Consider the following 21,243-nt stretch of genomic DNA (forward strand, 5'->3'; position numbering starts at 1 on the left):
CTGTCTTCTAGAACAAATTAGACCAGTTTCTAATACACTAAGGCCTTTCTTGTTCTTGAGTTGGAGCCAGATGCTCACACCATGGTACATGCACCATTCAACATTACAATCCACCAAGAATTGTTACTATACCAATGAATTTTCCATTCATTACAAAAACACAATAAATAATCGTGAATAACATGTCAAGCAGTTGTTTTAGCAGTAGGTTATTTATTAGATGGATAAATAGATACCAATGGATACCAAGAGATAAAAAAATATCTAGAAGATTGGAAGATTAAATAATAATGCAGTTGTGACATGGGAAAAAAAAGTTGAAGGCCTCCCCAAGTGGAAACATCTTGGGATCCAGCAGTGGATTGATACAGTCTGATGGTGATGATTATATATATTATATATACACACACACCTGAATATTAGATCATGGTACTTGGATTCATTTGGACCTTACATACATTGGAAAGATACATTTAACAGCTGCAAGTGTATGCATCTGGAGCTGAATGAGTGAGACAGGCCACACATTTAGAGCCAGGGTTGGTAAATGCACTGCTGTGTGATATAGATTGTATAATCCATTACCACCTGATCACAGCTCGGGTGATTTACAGCCTCCATTGGGTCCTGTTTCTGCAGTATCGTGTGAAGGCACCTTGTTGCACAACATTAGCAATCTAGCGAGTCAGCAACAACAAAGACTATTCCTGTCAGACAAGAAACTACACCACTTGCCTCTGGTATGGATCCTCATCCAAATTAAACAATTACTTTACCTAGTGACCTGTCAAATCATGCCTGAAGCTGATCAAACAAATAACAGGCCTTCTCTTTATCTTAAGGAGCTGTGAAAATCATTACATTGATTGTATTGTAATCATTATTCAAACCTCTGCAGCATTTTCTTTCTGAGAAAAAGACAGCTTACATGACAAGCAGTCTGTGTTAGAGCTCCCATATGTACTCTTCATTAAATAGTGCCCATTCTGGTTAAGAAAAATTAACAGTACTGGTGAAACCGTACTATATGAAATGCAACACAAACAAAACAGTTGGAATGAAGCAAGCAAACCAAGCTCTAAAAAAAAGAAAATAACTAAGTTCAGCGTGTGTTAATTGTATATTTCAACTTTATGGAGCCATGTCTTTTTGTCATACTATACTATTACTGCCCTGTATTGCCACAAAGATTTTTTCCACACAGAAAATATTTTTGCTTAACTTTTTCAGGTAGAAAATGGAGATGAAATTACACTAACTTCTCAACATAAAAGGTTTGTAGTCAAGTGGCATTGCAGTTGTTATTTTTGTTACAATTAACAGAAGCACATTTTGGCAGCAACATAATAGCAAAGTAATACAGTAAATCACAGGATTCAAAATAAATAGAATAGTTTTAAATCAGATCTTTGATTGTGTGTATACATTTTAAAATTATGGTTTGTACTTGACCTAATTATATATTTAGTGATTTCTGGCAGCATGTGTTGGTATTTGCCCCAAAACAACAATTAAGGTTTATGCCTGTAGTAAATTGGTTTCATCTCTACATGTGCATACATACTGAATCTCCCATTTATCATTAACCCAGGATAAACATATCACACTAATTTGAGGCATGCAGTAACACTGGCACTTTCATTTCAATACACTGCACGTTTTGTTCCGAAATCAGCAGGGTCAGCAGAGTAATTCAAGTTCAAAGTTGTGCAGTAGGTCAAGATCTTGTACCCAATTACCCATGCCTGTCCAAGTTCATATTACTAAATACAAGTGTTAAAATCTAACTTAAAAGTTCAACACCATCCCTCTTAGCAAATACAGAATAGTTTAGCAACAAGTAAGCTGGAAGAAAAATGTCTGTACATGATCAGTTTCAGAATCCAGGAGGTTTTAAAAAGACATCCTGAAACCCCAAAACAGCACTCCTTCAGCCTTTTGACCACTGCCAATTTAGATTTGTATTTTTAGCAAGCGTTAAATTTGATATGATAAAAATGTGCTAATATGATAGAATTGAGCAGGAGAAACAAAAACACATACTTATACCAACAATGGGACCTATAAACTATGTTTTAGAAACTGATGGGTGTATTCTGACAAATGAGCCACACTCAAAAAGGTACTACTTATAGTTTTATTTTTATATATAAAACCCAAACCATAAATTAAAGTGAAAAATAATTAAGAAATACATACAGTCAGATTTACAGAAATGAGGCTCATTCCATTAAAGCATTTACACATTTTTGCAGAAAGTCTCTCCTCGTACCTTTTTCCAGATTAGAGTTCATAGAACAGTAGTTACTAACACATTAGTCTTCAGCCATATTGCACAATAATACATACGTGCCTGCACAGCGCTTAGCGAAGTACATGCTATAAAGTGCTAGCATTGCCAAGAGTAAATAGAAAAAAATAAAAGTACCTGAAATGTTGTGGTGTCTATTACCTGTAAGTGACTTTAACTAGTCTAAGTATTGTAGTGATGAAAAGCTACAAAATGGTTGTGAAGGTTTGAGTCTAAAACAAAACTAGTCTCAATTAACTGACCTACAGGAATGCCATGCAAAAAGCCCACTAAAGTTTTTAAGGCTGTCTAGAAGTTTTGTTTTTCTTTCCTCAGTGATCTCCACTCCCATCCGTCACCTTGATCTAATGTAGTGTGAAAATAAATTAACAAGAAAACAATCATTTGGTATAAAAGCACCTGTAATGGTACTGAGGCAACTAGTTACCTTGAACCAATGTAGAAAAGGGCACAAAAAATAAGCCAGATTCTACTTTGCCCAGTGACCATATATAATAATACCCCCCCACCCCCCGAAGTGTTCACAGCAAACAACAAAAACAAACTCAACACTCAAAAACAATTTGAGTAGGACACTCCAAACAGTGAATGAGAAATGGGGAGAGGGGCAGACGGTGTGTTTCAGGGTACAACATGAATTGCAGACTCATCAAGAAGTGTAAAATATTACATTGCGTAGTTCAGGACTGTTCAAAGCAGTGATATAAGCACGTGTAAATTTTATTACATTTTTAAAGTCATGCTTTTTTCTTTTAACGAAGCGTATTAACCCAAGCATATTGCTATTCATAATTGGCATAGTCATTATACACAATTAAAATAACCCCCCCCCCACCCACCCCTCTCAGATTTAATTCCAGTAACAAGCACACAGGTCAAGCCCACACAAGCTTGTCAAGATTCGATGCTTGCTTGAGCTCTCACTTTTCTTTTAATTAAGCTGCGGAGTAAGGATACATTTCTTCTTGATTTTCACGAAACCGTATATCCTCCTGACGGTCTAATATTTCCATTAGAAAAAAAATCAGACGGTATTACAACAAATTCACGGAAAACAAATGGATTAAATTAACATTTTACAACCGGTTTTGTGTTTAGTAAGGTTTGCTTAGTTTATAAACACATACAAATGAGAACAAACATTTTCCATAAGATAGATAACAGTATAAGTCAGGAGGGGCTAGCAGGTTACAGCGAGAGGAGGTAGGCAGTGACTGGCCCCCTTGGCCAAGATCTGAGCACCACTACTATTCCCTCAGGAAGAAAAAGGTAACTACAAACAAACTTAAAAGTCTCCCTATAAATTCATGAATATTAAAATATAAAATACAAATAAATACACCTTTCTTAAAAGAAATGTCTTGCTTGGTCTGTGAAAGAGCAGCGTCTGGAACCATGTTCTGGGGGACAGTCCAATGTTTGGTCCCTTATGCTTGTCCTCTCCAATAAACAAACGGATCTCCCCCAGAGAACATAGCACAGCAACTCCTGCGCTACATCTAAACAGCAGCAATGTCCCTCTGATATCAAAATATTTGATCTCAGTACAGTGAAATCCAGCCTTAAGATTGGCCTATTTTGTGGGCCTATGCTTTCAAACAGGCACTTCTTCAACAAGCAGTAAGTTGGAAGTCCAAAAGGTATACACCATCTTTGAACAAACTACAGTTCAGACCACTAGGCCTAACACTGGTGCTACACAGCATGAAAACACTGGTTAGATCTTGCACTTTCCTATATCACATTGCAATAAATCAAATTACACAATTAAGCATTATCCTGTGTGCCTCATTCTCGAGGCCTTTCTCTGATGTATCATACAAGTATACATCTGTTTTTGTTCCTAATCATAAAGTACTTCCCTGCTTTTGGAAGCAAAACTAGTGCCAAACCACATCATGTGTCTTGGGCTTGTCTAGTCCATGATTTTCACTTGATTTCATATTCGTTCTGTGGAACAGCCAGACTGGTAAAGATTCTCCAGGATATCTTTATTACACCTTCTGAAAGGAAATGTTTTTTTCTGCAGCCAATTCACATCAGGAAACGTCATGACATGCTGCATAAGGACATTACAACAAAATATACACAACTACTAGCTATTTTGCAAAGGAAATGGACCACTTATAACCTGAAGGGTAGATGATACCGGTGCTTGCAAACTACCAGCATTTTAAAAGTTGCATGTCAATTGCTTAAGAGTATCTTTTTTCTTTTTTTAAATGGGTTTTAAACCTTAAAGCTTTCCCAATCTCTGGCTGGTTTTCATTGATCAAACTGATTTAAAATATTACATTTTGTTATATATAAATGCTTTCAAGTCTAAGATGTTTAGATAATTTGTCCAGGGTCCCTAAGCAGAAATCAACTGAACATTGTGCAAAGTATATTTCAGCTGATTGTTGTAAATGATATAGATCTTTGTCAGAAACATTAGCAGCTGGACCCTGTATGGCATTTCTATTTTGGGAGAGTATAATGACTCTCCAGAGATTGAGGTCCTGGTGACCTTGATGCTTAAAGGCTCTGCTATACTGACTAATACTGCTCCCACATTCAGTCCACAACGCAAAGTTCATTTTTCACATTGAAAAATACTATTTTTACATTCCAATGACGAATGGGCAATATGTAGCTCAAAACTAGGCTGGTCTAATGATTTGAAAAACACCGACCATTCTTTAAAACTAAGACTAATGAGGTGAGTGAGGGAACCAACAATCCCTTGAAACAAAAACAGTGTAGATTTCAGTAGTCAAAAGGAACAATTACATGATCAGTTGAAAGTTTGAATTGTTTCAAAAGGTTTATAAAATAAAAGGTGTGGACAATCCACCAATTTACATTCCTCAGTAGCACTGCATTCATTTATTTAATTAGCGTGATAAGCAAGACTATGTTCATTAGAAAAGCACAGTCCTAGATTAGTGCCAAGATTGACGACAATCACCATTGTAAAGAATGTGTTTTCAATATTGCCAAAATCTATTTCTTTTTTACTAGTCTGGCACGACTCAGACTATTGTTCTTATCAGCAGATTTCAGTCTTTAAACAAACTGAAGAGACCCAGGTTAAAAAAGGTATTGATGGTAATACTATATTCCTCAAAGTTTAAAACGTTGAATTAGTTTGTTCTGATCTTTGTTTGAAAATGTAAATTGGTTGGAAAAAAGAAAAAGGCTAATTATAGATTTTCCAAAGGCACACCAGTGTTTAGATGCGAGGTTATCAAGTTTTCACTTGGCATATTCATAACTTGCCTTGAAGTGTTATGCCACAGAAATGCAAGTCTAACAGATGTTCCAAAAATAACTGGTTTCACATCAGAAATTAATAAGAACAAAAAATTATATATAATCTTTCAAACATCATTTTCTCTGCACTACATCTTTCACAGTGACCAACACCATCAGACCCGAGGTGAATGTCACTAAAGCTCTGCATTTCTCAAAGCTGCTTAACAAAGGGTTACCGCCAGTGTCACAGCAGGTGAAACGAGAAGAACGACATCACTTCAGCAACATCATTAAATCTATTGAACTTCTTCGGTATATGCCAAACGTTTGGCTGTGATACACTCTTCAAGATGAACAGCGCCGCTACCCATAAGGCCAAAGGATGGGTACATGGTACCGGTACAGTCTACTTGTCGCTCATAAAGGCACTTCATGTCGTCTGCATCATAGAAGTACACCATGCCTTTGTCATAGTCCAAACAGATGCCGATGCGAGGAGGCATAGGCAGGACACGGCTGGTGTAGTCACCGGCCGCTGTCGTCGATCCCTTAGGGATGACTAACTTGCCCATTCCGATAGTGACCAGTGTGAACGGTTGAGAGAGGTCATAGCAGGTGTCTTCACTCCCGCTGTCATGGCCACTGTCATGGTCATACCTGAAAGAAAGAGCCCTTTAAAATCAATAATGCATTTTAAAATTATTATTGTCATTGTTAAGATTGGACACAAAACCTGCCTGCAGAAATGAAAGCAATAAGCAGCAACACGTATTGTATTGTTCTGATAAATACTGTGTGTAATATTCATCTGTATACAGCAGATTTAATTGTATATAATGAAGTTATTTGAGAAGTTAGATTTAAAAAAAAAGCGAAACGTACACTTATAAAATATGGAAATGTATTTGAGCTTTAGATTTAAGATAAACTTATTAAATTATGAACATTTTGTTTTAAATCATTGTAGATGATTTTAAAGTTGTATTTGCATATGAAAACTATTCGTAGTTTAAAAAGATTTCTAATAAAATGGCAAATCAATAAAATAGTATTTACTTCTAGTGTTATCAGCTTCTGAAGACGGGATCACTGGCACACAGCACAGCACACGTTTCTGATGACATACGTCCTCCACCTCAGTACATAGCTTATCATAAAATAAATCTGTTTCCCAGATTCTTGAATGCTAACATACTTGCTTACACTTCAGGTGGTTATGCCAAAAGGATGAAATTAAAATGGTTCTTTCCAATTTGAATAATCTAAACATCTGCCTAATTAGTCACATTCTGCCAGAGAGAATTCACATCTCTGAATTAAACAGCGTGATTCAGTGAAGCAGCGTTGCACGCCAGGTCTTGGGGATGGCACTTGCCATCTTTTTGAAAAAACGCTCGCCTGCTCATTCCCCAGTCAATGGGCATCTTCATCAAATAATGACAAACACCTTGGAAGTTAAAGCATAGGCTGCACATAAAACCGCTAGTGGTGACTAACGAAGAAGAGGAATTTCAAACTGGGGCTTTCAAGCAACACTTTCCTGTGTTGAAGGCACCCATCTCCAGTGTGGGCCATCTTACCTGGGGCTGCTGGTGTCTCGGGGGTTGTGGAACCACTCTTGCAGTTTTGTGTCCGAAGCGACACCAACCTTCACCATGTAAGAGTATGGCTCCACGCGGAAAGCCCAGAAGTGCTTCCCCCTTGAGATGCCCGTGTCCCCAATGATGTAGTCCAAGTACACGAAGCTGCCAGTTTGCACGCGCTCGGAACCCAAGAGCAGGCCCAGGCCAGCCACACTTTCCACGCTCTCCCTCTTCTTGCCCAGGATCAGGCGATCTGGGTTGAAGCCACACTTGTCATCGAACAGGAAGCTGAACACTGTAGAAACAGAAAAGAATCTCTTCAGTACTTCTCAATGAAGTGTCAAAGTGCATCTTAAATTGGCCAATATTAAAGGTCGCTTGCAACTCTTGTAATATGTTCTCCGCTATACATGTCAATGTTGGGTACATATTGCAATTCCTGAAACTGGCAATTCTGGATATGACAAAGAAAATACAAATCAATATAGTGTTCTTGTCATCACTACTGCACTGTCGGTGTGACTGCCAATGTGGAAGTTACGGTAACAGCCCTATTGGTGCCACTGCGCAATGGAGATATTTTGAGACAGACATTTGCATAATTCTAATGTATTCAAATTATTCTCCTGGTCTTGGAATATAAATCATACATTACCATGCCAATGTTAGCAAAAACTTAAAAAATCCAAAATAGCAAAAGATACATTTCATGGTGTAACCAGCTGAAGGCAGTCTTGTCAATACTGAGCAGACTGAGCTCTGTGCCATTAAATCAGACACATTAAAATTAAAGTTACTGATCTACAACTTAAGATCTTATATATATACACACATACATGTATACATGTATATATGTATATATATATTTTTTGTGTGTGTATAAAGTATTATCCACCTGGAGTTTATTCTTCCACTTCATTCTGAACACTGAAATTAGTTAAATAATTAGAAGTAATCACCTCTGGAATTCAGAGACTGGAATTTACAAATACACAAATCCCAGTGCGACTTATAACAAAGCCCTACATTACATCATGGGGCTGACAGTCACTCTGACCCATTACATAATACTGAATTACAGGTCACATCTGACTTGCTTTAAAATCAACCCAGACTATTACAAATCGAGCTAAAGGGTAGGACAATAAGTAGATCTTATTCTGAAAATTACAAGGGGTTCAGGAAAGACATTTTGTAAGTGTACTAAATACACAAACAGAAGACTAATTACTGAAAACAACAAATGTAACCTGTACTGTCAGAAAATGTAATTTAATTAAACCATAAATAATGCAAAAATTAAGGAGCCATTTCATGAGGGATTTTTTCTGTAAATGGTTCAGGAATTGTAGGTGCTGCTGCTTATACATTATCAATTATACAGTGACCACTATAAAAATCTATTAAATTTGTGGGGTTCTCTTTTCATTGTAAACTGCAGACAGTCGAAAAGGCAAGGCAATGCTTCTCTAAACATGGAGGTCTTTTGTGTCAACCGCCCTGAGCGCCACAGCACAATGGATGATGGAGTCTTGCCGATACTCTAGCAGAAGTGCAACCATCACACTTGCATTGTCAATGGGAACTTGGGGTCAGCCCTCAAGCCTCTATGCATGATTGCCAAATTCACTGCCATGGTAACTTTAATGAACAGAGGAGGCCCTAACTGAAGCCCAGTTTCCCTTCACTTCACCCCAGATATACTTTCTCTCTCAAGGTGAACATCTCTGTAGTGAGTTTCATAATTTAATTAAAATGATCAGTGCAATACTAACAATGGGGATTTATTTACAATGCATAATACTGCACTTAAATAACAATTACACCAACAAAGTGTCACTTTTTCATGCGTTTGAGTGTGTGGAATAAGAAGTTTTCTTTCTCTGTATAAATGTAGAGCGTTTTTTTCAAATAAAGGGTACATGAACCCAGGTCATAAATAATCCAAAGTTAAAAGCAGAGAGTGTAGTTTAACAGTAGATAACTGTGGGGGATGCATTATACCAACTTGGAATTCCAGCTCATTAATAAACCCATTGCTCATTTGCTCTTACAAGTCCCAAGGAATGAAGGAATTTGGATGCTCTTCTAAATTAATGAAAACTGGGCCAGGCTCCAACCCAAGCTCACAGAAAACCTGCCAGGCATACAGATGAGGGGGGTAGGGGGTTCAAAAGAAACAACTCAACCTCTCCTCACTTTGGAGAGGAGTTATTGATTTCCCCCCAACCCCCTCCGTTTTCTTTATTTTTCTCCAAACAAGGTGTGGTTTCAAAATTCCTTTTGTGTCTGAAAGAAAAGACCTTGCGGCTTCACAGAACCCACACTCTGACGGCCTTCTGCAGGCATCAGCTGGCGCCTGCTGTTTTCAGCCTCTTAACTCCTGCGGTTTAAGTGAACATCCCTCCCCTGAGGCTGGAAGCTTTCAAGGTTGTGACCAAGCACATGCTTTTCCAGGCTTAACGATAGCAGCGTCAAGGCAAGCAACGGATGTCTGAACTGAGAAGTATAGGCTCGGTTTCGCCCGTGCGCCTCCCCTTCTGTAAACAATGGGAGGGAGGAGTAGCTGCTCCTCACTGCCCTCTACTGGTGGAAGAGTGACAGACCACTCCATTAGAGTAGTCTGCCATGACTCATCTCCCGGTTGTTATGGAGAAAAGGAGTGCAGGCATTTTAATAAGCATCTACAAGAGGTCCTCAAAGGCCTTGTCATGGTTTTTCATAAAAGGCTGCTGCAAACTGAATTCCCATTTAATCAAATCGCGAAAACCTTGCCTCAGCCATGCAAGTGTTTTGGGAACTATTTAGCAACAATATATTAGGGTTCCAAACAAGCAGAGGATTGTTCAGTTGTTTTGACCCTGAACAAATTCTGAACAGTTTCCAGGCCATTGTTACAATGGAGTCCGAGATCTGAATTATCCGATTATCCATCTACAATAATTCAATAACCCGAGAGGCAAAGCATAAAACAAATCGATGCGTTTGACGGTTAATGATGCATTTAACATCTTACTCTCCAATAACTTGCAATCTTTGTACATAATATGAAGTATGACCGAAAACAAAAAATCTGTTTAAAAACAGTAATCTGATTTTATTATAAAGCAATGAAAAAGTCTGAGAAACAGTTAAATTAAAATTGAAATTAAGACACCTCCTCCCATGGTAACTTGGTAATTGGAGAGGTACATACCTGATCCTGGTGGTGTATGAAAAGTCACCTCTGCACTAAAGGGACTAGAGACGGAGTTGCGGTAACCCTTGACCCTGAAGGAATACTCGCTGTTGGGGTCCAGATTGCAAACCACTTTGCTGCTGCCAAAGACTTTCTCACTGGCCTGCCAGGAGGTCTCCTCCTCATTATCCAGCTTCTTGTATTCCAGGATGTATTGGTCTGTCGGGGAGGAGTCCTCAGGTAGATCCCAGCAGATCAGCCCTTCATTGTAGACACGACTCAAAGACTGGTTGATAACTGGCTCATCAGGAACTGGGGCAAAAAAGGAACAAAACAAAACGTGAAGAGCCTTGACACTTAACACTGCTATTGTAGCTTTAGATCAGTGGTTCAACCTTTTTTGGCAAGGTGGGTCACAACTGTGCCTACGAACAAGTCAAGTGGGCCTCACATAAATAGCCTTATTAGTCTATGTTGTTATGAAAGATTATACATAGGTCTGGTAGTAATTAACACATATATGCCTATATATTGTCATACAACAGAGACATCCATTGTAATTTAGCCTAAAACAAATAATGACACGCTGCAAATCTACTCACATGGGGAACTTTGATGCTGTCTGCAAGCAACCAAGAGGTCATAGCCAGGAGAAAGGTGGGTGACGGCACAACAAAGCTGCGATTCAAAATTGCGGTCTGTGAGGCGTGCACAAAAGCGCAACTTGATTCAAAACATTGCAGAGAAGTTGTGCTTACATAGAAGTTGATCCAAAGATGGACAATATTTTTTTTCGCAGACAAGGTGTTGTCCAGGAATATCTTTCCATAATTAAAGGATGGAACTGAAGACTCGGGCGGCATAGGTCTTCCCCTGGCTTATAAGCGAATTAATCTACAAGTTCTTTGCAAAGCATGTTGAAAGTTTCAGCTAGGACCTTCATTTTCTCCACTGGGAAAGTGAATGGCTCTGATGAAATCTCCAACAGATGTCCAGCTGACGTCCACATAGCAATGAAGTGGCGACTTGTTTGAATAAAGTTAACCACTTTCACAACCGTATCCACTCGTTAGATATCCATCAGTTCTTTGCTGCATAGGGCTTGCTGGTGCACGATGCAATGAAACATTAACAAATTAGGGTAGTCGTAGAGCATTTCAGAGACATGTCTGAAGTCTGACAGTTCTTGCGTTTACCAGTCATCGCTGGGGCACCGTCGGTACTTTGAGGTCAGTACTTTCATGCAGGCTTCACCAATTGCTCTGTGAATGTCTTCGCCCCAAGTTTGATCATGAAGTGATTACAGGGATGGTAACTCCTCTGTAATTTCAAGTCTTAGAATTCATTGGACCCAAATGCACAGCTGAAATTGCCTGGGACACATGGAGATTAGCTTGCATGGCTTTATGCTCAGCAATCACCAAATTTCACAAAGTTACTTATCTTGAGAAATAGGTCCCTTGATTTTTTTGGGGGGTACTGCTTGTCAAATTACTAGTTTTTAAAATTGTTTATTTTGCAGATACGATTTTACTGCAGAGCAAACAGAAAGGCTGCCCATCATGCTTGATAACTGCAAACAGGCTCCTCCATTCCTCCTGTATATCCTACCTTTTCTTTTGTCTGCAGATTGTCCATTGTTTGCGTTTATTTAGTTATCCTGCTGGTTGTTTTTCTCCCCTGACCACAAACTTGTACATATTATCTGAAGCAATTCAATGGCAAGCAGCACAGGGCAGTACCTAATCTGTGAAAAAAATGTGTTGCCTAACAAACAGATGATTGGCGGGATCGCAGAGGGACTGATGGGACAGGGACACGAGGAGTTGGTTTTTGGAGATTATACCCCAACTGTTTAGAGGATATTGCAGATTTAGATTTCTGTTAGTGTCTTCAAAGGTTAGTTAGAACTGAAATGGTTTCTCCCGTTTTGTTTCTGGGAAGTCACACTTTGTGGTTAATAACTAGCCTCCAGGGAGAGGTGTAGGCAAAATTAAAATGGCAAGGAATCACTGATGCTTCACTGCCATTCACACACCAAGAGCACACTCTGATCATAAAACTGCACTGCCACGGCAAACGTGAGGAGTCAAGATTGACTAAATCAGAGAAAAGAGAATGAGGATTTCAAATTGAATGCATGTGAACATCACTATAAGGAGATTAAATGGGAAGTCACATTGTGGCAGTGTGGGTTGCGCTTTCAATTCCCCGATTACAAAAAAGTAGGCTGGGAGTGGCACCACCCACTTTTGCTTCATTTCACTTGTGTTAGCCTACAAGACAATATTCAAATACCAAAAAAAAGTCTGGTATTTACCAGGTGAGCTCATTTGAATTTGAATAGCCGAGTACTAAAGAAAATTGTTCAAAAAACACAATAAGCAAAATACCTTCCTTTTTAGTGTTATTAATTCATGAAATCCCAGTAAAACATGCCAGCCTCAAGTACAAGAACAAGATTAGAGTGCTGCATTACTTTGGCTATTAAGGCCAAAAATATACATTTGCCTGATTTAATCTAACAGAAATGGATTCCATCAAGTAAGCCAGTACCTAACTGATTAAGGCATGGTTTCAGTGTAGCAAACATGCGTCTGGTTTTCCTGTCAAGTTACTTTCAAGGCCATAAATTATGGAGCATCAATGAAAGTCATTAATAAATATAGATTTAGAATAGATAGTAGGATATTATATTCAATATGCAACCATTGTATCAATTTGCAACAAAGTTCTTCATTCCTTACTTAAGAAAATACTTTAGTCAGTTCACTCCACTATGTAATCGGGGGGAGGAATAAGTCAAACAATAGTTTCAATACAGGTTAAAGAACATCTAAATGTTAACCAGTAGAAATGGAAGAATATATTGGACATTGTCTACAATGAAACGAGAATAATTATATGGCAATTAGGTCAAATATGTTTAAAGCTTGGGGAATCAACCCAAGTCTAGGACATCCAGTCAGAAAAGCTAGTAACTGTGTACTTCTCAAATTCCCTTGAACTATAACAGGCATTTATAAGGGGTGATGCAGTAAGGTTTGGCAGCACTATAAATGCCAAAATGACTCTTAAGTCAGTCTATGGGCTTTTGTACATAATCTGACTTCAAACTGACTGCATGCATACACTTCATCTCCAGCTGTCGTGGTGTCCACTATTCTGTGATAGATGCCAAAAAATGTAAAGTATTCAAACAACACATCATTGTGCACTAAACTGCTGGTGTCTTTTGTTGACTTCAGAATTCCCATGCTGCTACAAAGACACTGATCTAATTTTCTCCTTTGTGCCGTTTTTCTTTGATCAGAGACAAAGAACAAAATGCTTTCAGGTAGAGAAGAATGTGTAGTTTCACTTGCCAGTTCTCACCACCAGTATAAAACTGTTCATTATGAATAAGAAAAGGAAAGGCTTGCTACAGGATGAAAGGATACCATTTGATCTCTTGCCTTCTCTTTCGTTATAAAGCTAATTTGCACAAACTTGGCAACAATGCCTTAGCATAGCCTTAATTCAGTTTCTAGAGCAGGAATCAGCTACAGGAGCTTTAGATAGCATCAGAGTAAGACTGGAGACAACAGAAACAAAACCAGGATGTATTTTCAGTAATCTTAATTTACATATCTTAGTATAGCTTTCTGGTATAGAACCAGTAATCATCTGCTGCACTAATTAAAAATTATATTCTGCATAGGATTTGAAATGCAAAGTAGTTGGTAATTATCCATGCAAGCGAATATATATTTTAAGACAGTCAGCGTAAATGGACAGCGCCATTTTCTTTTGGCCCCCCAACAGTTTAGACTGCTGCTCACTGTGCATTTTTACAGACCAAAAAAAAAAAACACGAAACCTTGCTTTCATATATGACCATACAGCTCCGATACCTGGGTGTGGGTGTTCATAAACAACTGCTGCTCAATCCCACAGCCCATCAGAGCGCAGTCCAAGAGGACTAATGAGCACAGACCAGGCTTTGTGCCCATCCAATTTGGCCTCTCTGTAAGACTCTCAACAAAGATGCACATTGGTGCCAGTAATGGTTCTCCTGCAGGGATGAGACAAGCTCATTTTGAATAAGTGGAATTTTGACTTCAGTGCGCAGTTGTGCTTCTTGCATCACGGAAATAAGGGAGAACAGATCTTCTGTTTTTCAGTTCTTCTTCAAAAAGGATGGGTTCACATTTTTTGGTTTAAATCTAATATTAGTTCATCTAGGCGTTAGATGTTAATCAAGCTTAAATAGTTCACAAATATGAAGATGCTTACTGTTGAACTGAAAATTACTTTAGAATACTACTAAGTAAAATAAAAATCCATGACATCACACAGACAGAAAATGGCAGACCGATGCAAGACTGGAAGATCACCCTACTACAGGGGTTTTCAAACCGGTCCTGGAGTACCCCCTGCCCTGCTGGTTTTTGTTCCAACCAAGGTCTTAATTGCTTAATTGTTGGGTCAATTAAGCAATTAAGACCTTGGTTGGAACAAAAACCAGCAGGGCAGGGGATATCCAGGACCGGTTTGAAAACCACTGCCCTACTGCAAAACAGCTGTTATAGCATGCAGGACATTGAAATTCTTGCATCACAAAGGTAAAGCTTTCAACCTGATTTCATTAAAGTGCTTCCAGCAGTGCAGACACAAACAGGCTGGAAAGGATTTGATGACTAAGTGTAAACGTCTAGCAGGAAAGTCATAGTAAAGCAGATTTCAGGCCACAAACAAAATCAACAGAGCTGACAAGTATTGCCGGGGTTACTCACTGCTTCCAAAACACATATCCTTCAACAGGCTCTCTTCCTTGGAGAAGTCCAGGTCAAATTCATCAAAGCTTGGGTCAGCGGCTGGGTGGAAGGTCTTCAGAGACTCTGTAGCTTTGTGGATTCTGAACAGCAGAAAACCAGTAGAAAGGTAAATGGAAAGAAAATCTGCTCCTCCGCCCCCAACATTTTACACCATAAAATAAAGTATTGCAATGAATGTGGATTGAGGGTGTAGTTCCATTATATGAAAGCAGAACGTATAAGGTTAAATCCAATCAAAATGTCATTTTGAATTTTAGTCAAATTCCATGCAACTAAAGTAGATGGAAAATTATAATCACCCAGCATCAATAATTTCTAATCAACTCACTTTACTTTTTTTAATGGATAATGCATTATATAACCAATCTAAGACTTTCTTGATTGAGTATGTTCCTGTGCTAATGGCAGGAAGCCTAAAATAAGGCATTAGCTTAATGCTTCAGAAAGGATCCATCAAGATCTTGTCTCTTGGAGATAAGTTAATGGATTAAAGCAAAGAACATCAGGGACATTGAATTGTCTTGCCAGCAAAAATCTGACCAAATGCACACGTGTGACTTCTTAGTGGTCAATGCTCAAAAGCACATGGTCTGACAAGTGCCAAGCGCAATTACACGAGAAACAGGGAGATGCTAAGACTAGCACAAAGACCTCACATGGACTTTCATAATGTCCTGCAATCCAAGCATGCAGGGCATCAAAAATGGGATTCAAAGAAGGACAATACATTGACTCTAAAGTAAATGGGTTGCAAACCCAATCACAAGCACTGTACATTTTCTAATATTGGTTCCCATTACTGACCTCTTAAAAGGTAAGAGTCTCCAACATAAAATGTTCTACTGTACATCTGTGGGATGAAGGTTTTGATGGTACCTAATAATTTCCAAGTCTATTATCAGTGGTTTTAAGACCATGTTTTTGTTTAGTTTTGCTTTTCTAGTGACCTACATTTTCCAACATCCCTTCCTTATGGACTGAGCAGTCCACGAAAGAAAAGGATAATGGCAGTCGCCGTGAACAGGTCAGGTTCATATTTACTTCCACCCAACATTACAACCATGGATCTGCTTGTGCTGGGTTTACACACTTGGGAGTTTCTCAGCCCTGACCTTGTGTGTAGCTGCTTGGCCGTCTGGACAAAGCAAGACTGGTCGGTTTCCTTCAGCACTTCCTGGGCGTAGCCCACCAGCCCACTGTTCTCCAGCATGCCCTGATACTCCTCTCTTTGAGTGCGCAATTTGTCCAGACGCGTGGTCTTCGATACCTCAATGGACTTCAGCATCTCCGTCTTCCTCTCTTGAAGGATTTCAAACAGACTCTCAAAATGCTGGTTGACTTGCCTTTCTGCATGTTCGCCATTTGCCTAACACCAAAAGAGCATGTACAATTATTATTAGGAATGGTATGTAGATTGTGTTGCATAAATATTAAAAGGATTACAATAAATGAACCTGGAATGCAGTGAAACAAAAAAGCAAACCACTATGCTATGCCACATTTATCCAGGTCATGTAAAAGTAGGTCACGGTCTTTGATTAATGATACCTTAGCTTGGGCAAGGAAATGCAATCAAGTATGGGTTCCAGCTAGGATTTAAAATTTAATTCAATCACAATCAAGATTGTTTAATAATTTAGGAGCCAGACAGTAAGACCTGGACTGGAAATTCATTCACAAAACATATCTTGATACTACCCAGATACAATCTACACAAACAATGACTAAATGTAATACTCAGAATTAGGGCTGTGCGATATGACGATATATATCGTATGACGATAGAAAAACGTCTATAGTTTCATATTATGCTCTATCGTTTATATCGTGGTGTCGCAAATCGCACTCTTTACAGCAGTATTTTTCGTCATTAGGACGGTTTGTGTTCTCCACAGTTCCGCATCCGACACGTGTGGAAGCTGAAATGAGCATCAGAAACACAAACAGAGGTGCAGGAGAGTGAACTGACACAATAACCAACACGACCAAGTGATGCTTTAATGCGCAGGCGCACACGGTCCGCCCCGCTCTCGTCGCCGGGCTGAACTCGATCTGCAAGCACCCCCACCCCCGCTAATTTAGACTGATATCATTTGTATAAAATTAATAATAACGTTTGCATTTAAATAAATGGAAAGCAATGCAAACACATGCAGAAAGTATCATTTTATTTTTATTAAGATGGTGAAGTGGTTCAACAGTTGTATTATAATAATAATAATACCTATTTTGTATTAACATCGTGCTGTACCGGTCAGCAGAATCGAGACGCGACAGTCACAGGAGAAACGTCTGTCCAGCAGATGTTAATGCGCCGCTATAGACCCGGCTGTGCTCAATCTGCCTGAATCTGGACCTTTACTGCGCATGTGCTGCGTGATCACTATTACTGGTGCGACAGTAAATCATGCTGTGTGTCCATGTGCTCTGAGGAAGAGAAGTCGAAACGCGTAGGCATTGTGATGTTCACTTTCTCTAATAAATCATTTGAGACATCGGTGAATATGGACTGTTTTTAGACGGGAGCTGCTGTCCGTCCTTCCTTGACCGGATAATTGTTCTATATAAAATCCCTGGGATAAGGCACCCCGCATTTAAGATTTATTAAAACTATTGTAACGCCAGCTATTTTTAAACTTGTGCGTATATTATATATATATATATATCCCATAACATAACACACGTAATAGTAATCACACAACACTTGCCCTGTAATGTGTTGCATTCTGCATATATTTACCATGACAGCCTGCATGTATTTGTTAGTTTTGCTTATTGAAGGATTAACGAAATACTTGTAGTTTGAATGTCTTTGGTCTTATTTTGTGGCTTGATTGGATAAAAACAAGAAACATCAAGATATATATCGTATAATCGCCCAAACTTCAAAAAAAGAGATATTATTTTTAAGTCATAATCGCCCAGCCCTACTCAGAATGTCTCATGTTGACCCAAGCATTTCAAAATTTACTCCTGCCATTCATTACATTTCCTCACTCTTCCAAGTGTTCTGCAATGGACTCACATCAGAAGTTACCATAAAAATGTTGTTCTATGAATTCTTAAGCTGCTTGCACTCTAATGTGTGATGTCGGATTTCTAGAGTTGTATTCAGAAATGATTAAAGAATACACTACTCTCTCACTTTCAGGGGACCATTAATAACTTCACAATCAAATGGCTCTTGAGATAGACGCTAATGTTTCCCATTGAAGAATATCCATACATACAAGATCTCCATTTAGGTAAAAATGTTACCTGAACAAATTAAGCACTCCTGTTACAGTGTACAATGGCTTCTTATTGGTTTACTTTTTCTCATCTCCTGCTGTTATATTGCAGCAACACCATGTATGCTACATAATGTATGAGCTTCCGCAACAGACATGCAATAAAGACAGACTTGGGGATTGACTGTGCAGTCTTCCGAGGTAACAAGTTCTTTAGAACGGTTATCTTGCATTTCTTTGGGAAGGTCACATTACAATTCGGAAAAAAAAAATGCATTTTGTAACATACTTTAAGCATCAGAAGACATACCATAATTTTCTGGTTTGCTTTTGCGATTTTTTTTTTTTTTTTTTTAATAACGTTCAAACACCGATGCATATATTTTATTTGGAAATCACCGAATTCATGATATCCGAAACCTTCCACACATCTCTGGCTAGCCCAGTTAAGCATGCACAACACCTAGAGGGGCTCACTGGCTCACACAGTACTATCACTGCAGCTTACAAGGTCATAGATAGCTGGGAGCAGAACGATTAAATGGTTTTATCGTCTCATTTTAAAAGAGGTATAAAAGGCAATCTTAAAAATTGGATTCTCAAACAATGCGAGAGACCAATCTTGGTGTATGCCTGTGAAAGACAACACTTAAATATAATTATTCTATTGTAATTTCTACCTGCAGCATTGGGAAAAGGGATCACCCAACTATGAAACAGATTTAGATCAACTCACAGAATGCTCAGTAAAAGGATGGCTTTTAACAATTCCATAGGATTCATTTCAGATAAAGAAAAATACAAAAATACTATTAAAAAAAAGCCAGCATATTTACCAAGCTAAATTACAGTTGCAGTTAAGATCTATGGCACTTCAACATGAAAGCAAATCCTGAGGCAACAATATTTATTGGGTAGTGGAAACTTTCAGTTTAACACTACTCTTAAATAAACCATTTCATAATACACACAAGACTTTTACAGTACACAGTTTCATACCACACTTGTGTCCCATTATATTCTTGGTCAATACTCCAAACAATTAAGTTCAAATCTGTCCTGTGTGTCTGACTTATAGTCTTCTGTGGAATTGTCGAATGTTCAATTGGTGCATTTTCTGGATTTACAGTGAAATAATACAGGGTATTCACTCTGGCTGCTTTTCCCCCTATATAGGTCTAATTAAATTTTGAGCAAACATTGATCTAGCAAAGAAAAAGTTAGCCATACAAGGTTTTCATGGAGGGCACATTGACCACCAGTGCACAACTAGGCACAATGCATATTAAAATCAAAAAGCCCTTAACCTTTCTTGTGCTTCGAGGATGCAAAATAGTCTTACTGAACCTGCTACAAAAGCAAACAAACCAGTATGTCAGTCAAATTATTCAAATGGTATAACCCTACTGCTAGTTCACTCAAGAACAGAAACAATATTTAATCTTTGATTTACATCTATTTGGTTAAACATACTTCCTCTTTTCTATTCATTGGGTTGAAAACAAACATATAGAGCTTGTTTGGAGATTTTTCAGTGTAAAGTAAAATTAAACAAAACCACAAACATGCATGATCTTTTTGCATGATAACTACTTAAAATCTAGATGTGATACCCAAAACAGTCTATTTAACATAAAACTGCACATTTTCACCTACTTTGAAATCCCATTCATATACGAGAGTTACAAACATTGCATCATTTCAACAACTAAGCAACTCTCTCCCATTTCATTTTCAGCAGCCATGGAAAACTGTAAAATTGACTGAGGAAGCAACTGTGCTGGGGAAAATGTCCAATTTGCCTTTCCCAGCTAATAAAGAGCACAATGAAAGTAAGATTAAATCAATAAATCTGTTTTTCATAGCTTCTATGCATTGATTAGCAAAATAAATTATGATCTTGCATATTAGGAACAATCTGCATTGCCAGAGGTCAAATGGTTGCATGAAATAGAATCCCAGTTACAAAATGTCACAAATATTCCATTAAAACAAAGGTCGATGATCTGCAAGGAAAACCATACAGAATTATTCAGGATCATGTAGTCCTCTTCTCTTACAGCTGCACAGATGTCACAATCTACATATCATTCAATACAATCATGTGATGAAATCTGCCTGCACATTATGTCACGTTCAAGTTTAAAAACAGGACTATTAAATAGTTTCCTGAACCCTCTTGACAACAGAACTGGAAGAAGAGTAATTGCCATTGAAATGTATTTTTTACAAAAAGCCACTTAGAATATTAATATAGTGTAGTCAGAAATGTTAAGCTTGAAACTAATACTGGAGGCATCCATAGACTATGCAATCTTTCTTTAATTAAATCTCTCCACACCTTAGTATTCACAATGCATACTACACAAATCAATTTATAATGGGGAGTTACCAAACCACTGAGAAAATTAAGGGCAATTACCCAAATCCACAGATTAGGCCAATACCTTTATTTTTCCTATGCAGAAGGTAAACATATTTGAAGTACTAATATACAAAATAAAAATCTTAAAAGTAATCCAGTAATCCCAGGTGGAGAATATCAATTAAATTACAAATTATGTGACTGGTTCAAAAACAGTAACAGAGAAATTCCAGGAATACGGTACTGCTATCAGATGAGATACCTACCTCAGTTTGAGTAATCAAAACTTCCAGCTCACAGATCTGGGTTTTCACTTGGTCCTCTTTGCTGATTAGGTAATGGATACTCTTGGACAGTTTCTCCTGTTGGCATAACAACAAAGTACATCAGAATATGTGACACTCTTTGGAGGAAACCTGATCACTTCATTAGAACTGCACACTATACAGACAGATCCATAATGCTGGGAATACCCAGCATCCTAGATTTCTCTATAGCCGATACATATGGAATACGAGAACC

The 21,243-nt window shown here is 38.3% G+C and overlaps 1 protein-coding gene across 2 annotated transcripts in view; it reads right to left on the reverse strand.

The window, feature by feature from the left end:
* Positions 1–2,123: 2,123 nt before the first annotated feature.
* Positions 2,124–21,243, reverse strand: part of trim36 (tripartite motif containing 36) — a 33,653-nt gene continuing 14,533 nt past the window's right edge. For both annotated transcript variants that reach the window (XM_066711289.1, XM_066711288.1), the window contains exons 5-10: positions 20,988–21,083; positions 16,239–16,492; positions 15,085–15,206; positions 10,328–10,621; positions 7,129–7,426; positions 2,124–6,205 (exon numbers count right to left, since the gene is read on the reverse strand). In XM_066711289.1, the coding sequence (XP_066567386.1) occupies positions 5,845–6,205; positions 7,129–7,426; positions 10,328–10,621; positions 15,085–15,206; positions 16,239–16,492; positions 20,988–21,083 (1,425 nt within the window). In that variant the 3' untranslated portion in view covers positions 2,124–5,844. The remainder of the gene's footprint in view (positions 6,206–7,128; positions 7,427–10,327; positions 10,622–15,084; positions 15,207–16,238; positions 16,493–20,987; positions 21,084–21,243) is intronic.

Source organism: Amia ocellicauda, chromosome 8, assembly GCF_036373705.1.
Source record: "Amia ocellicauda isolate fAmiCal2 chromosome 8, fAmiCal2.hap1, whole genome shotgun sequence".
NCBI lineage: Eukaryota > Metazoa > Chordata > Actinopteri > Amiiformes > Amiidae > Amia > Amia ocellicauda.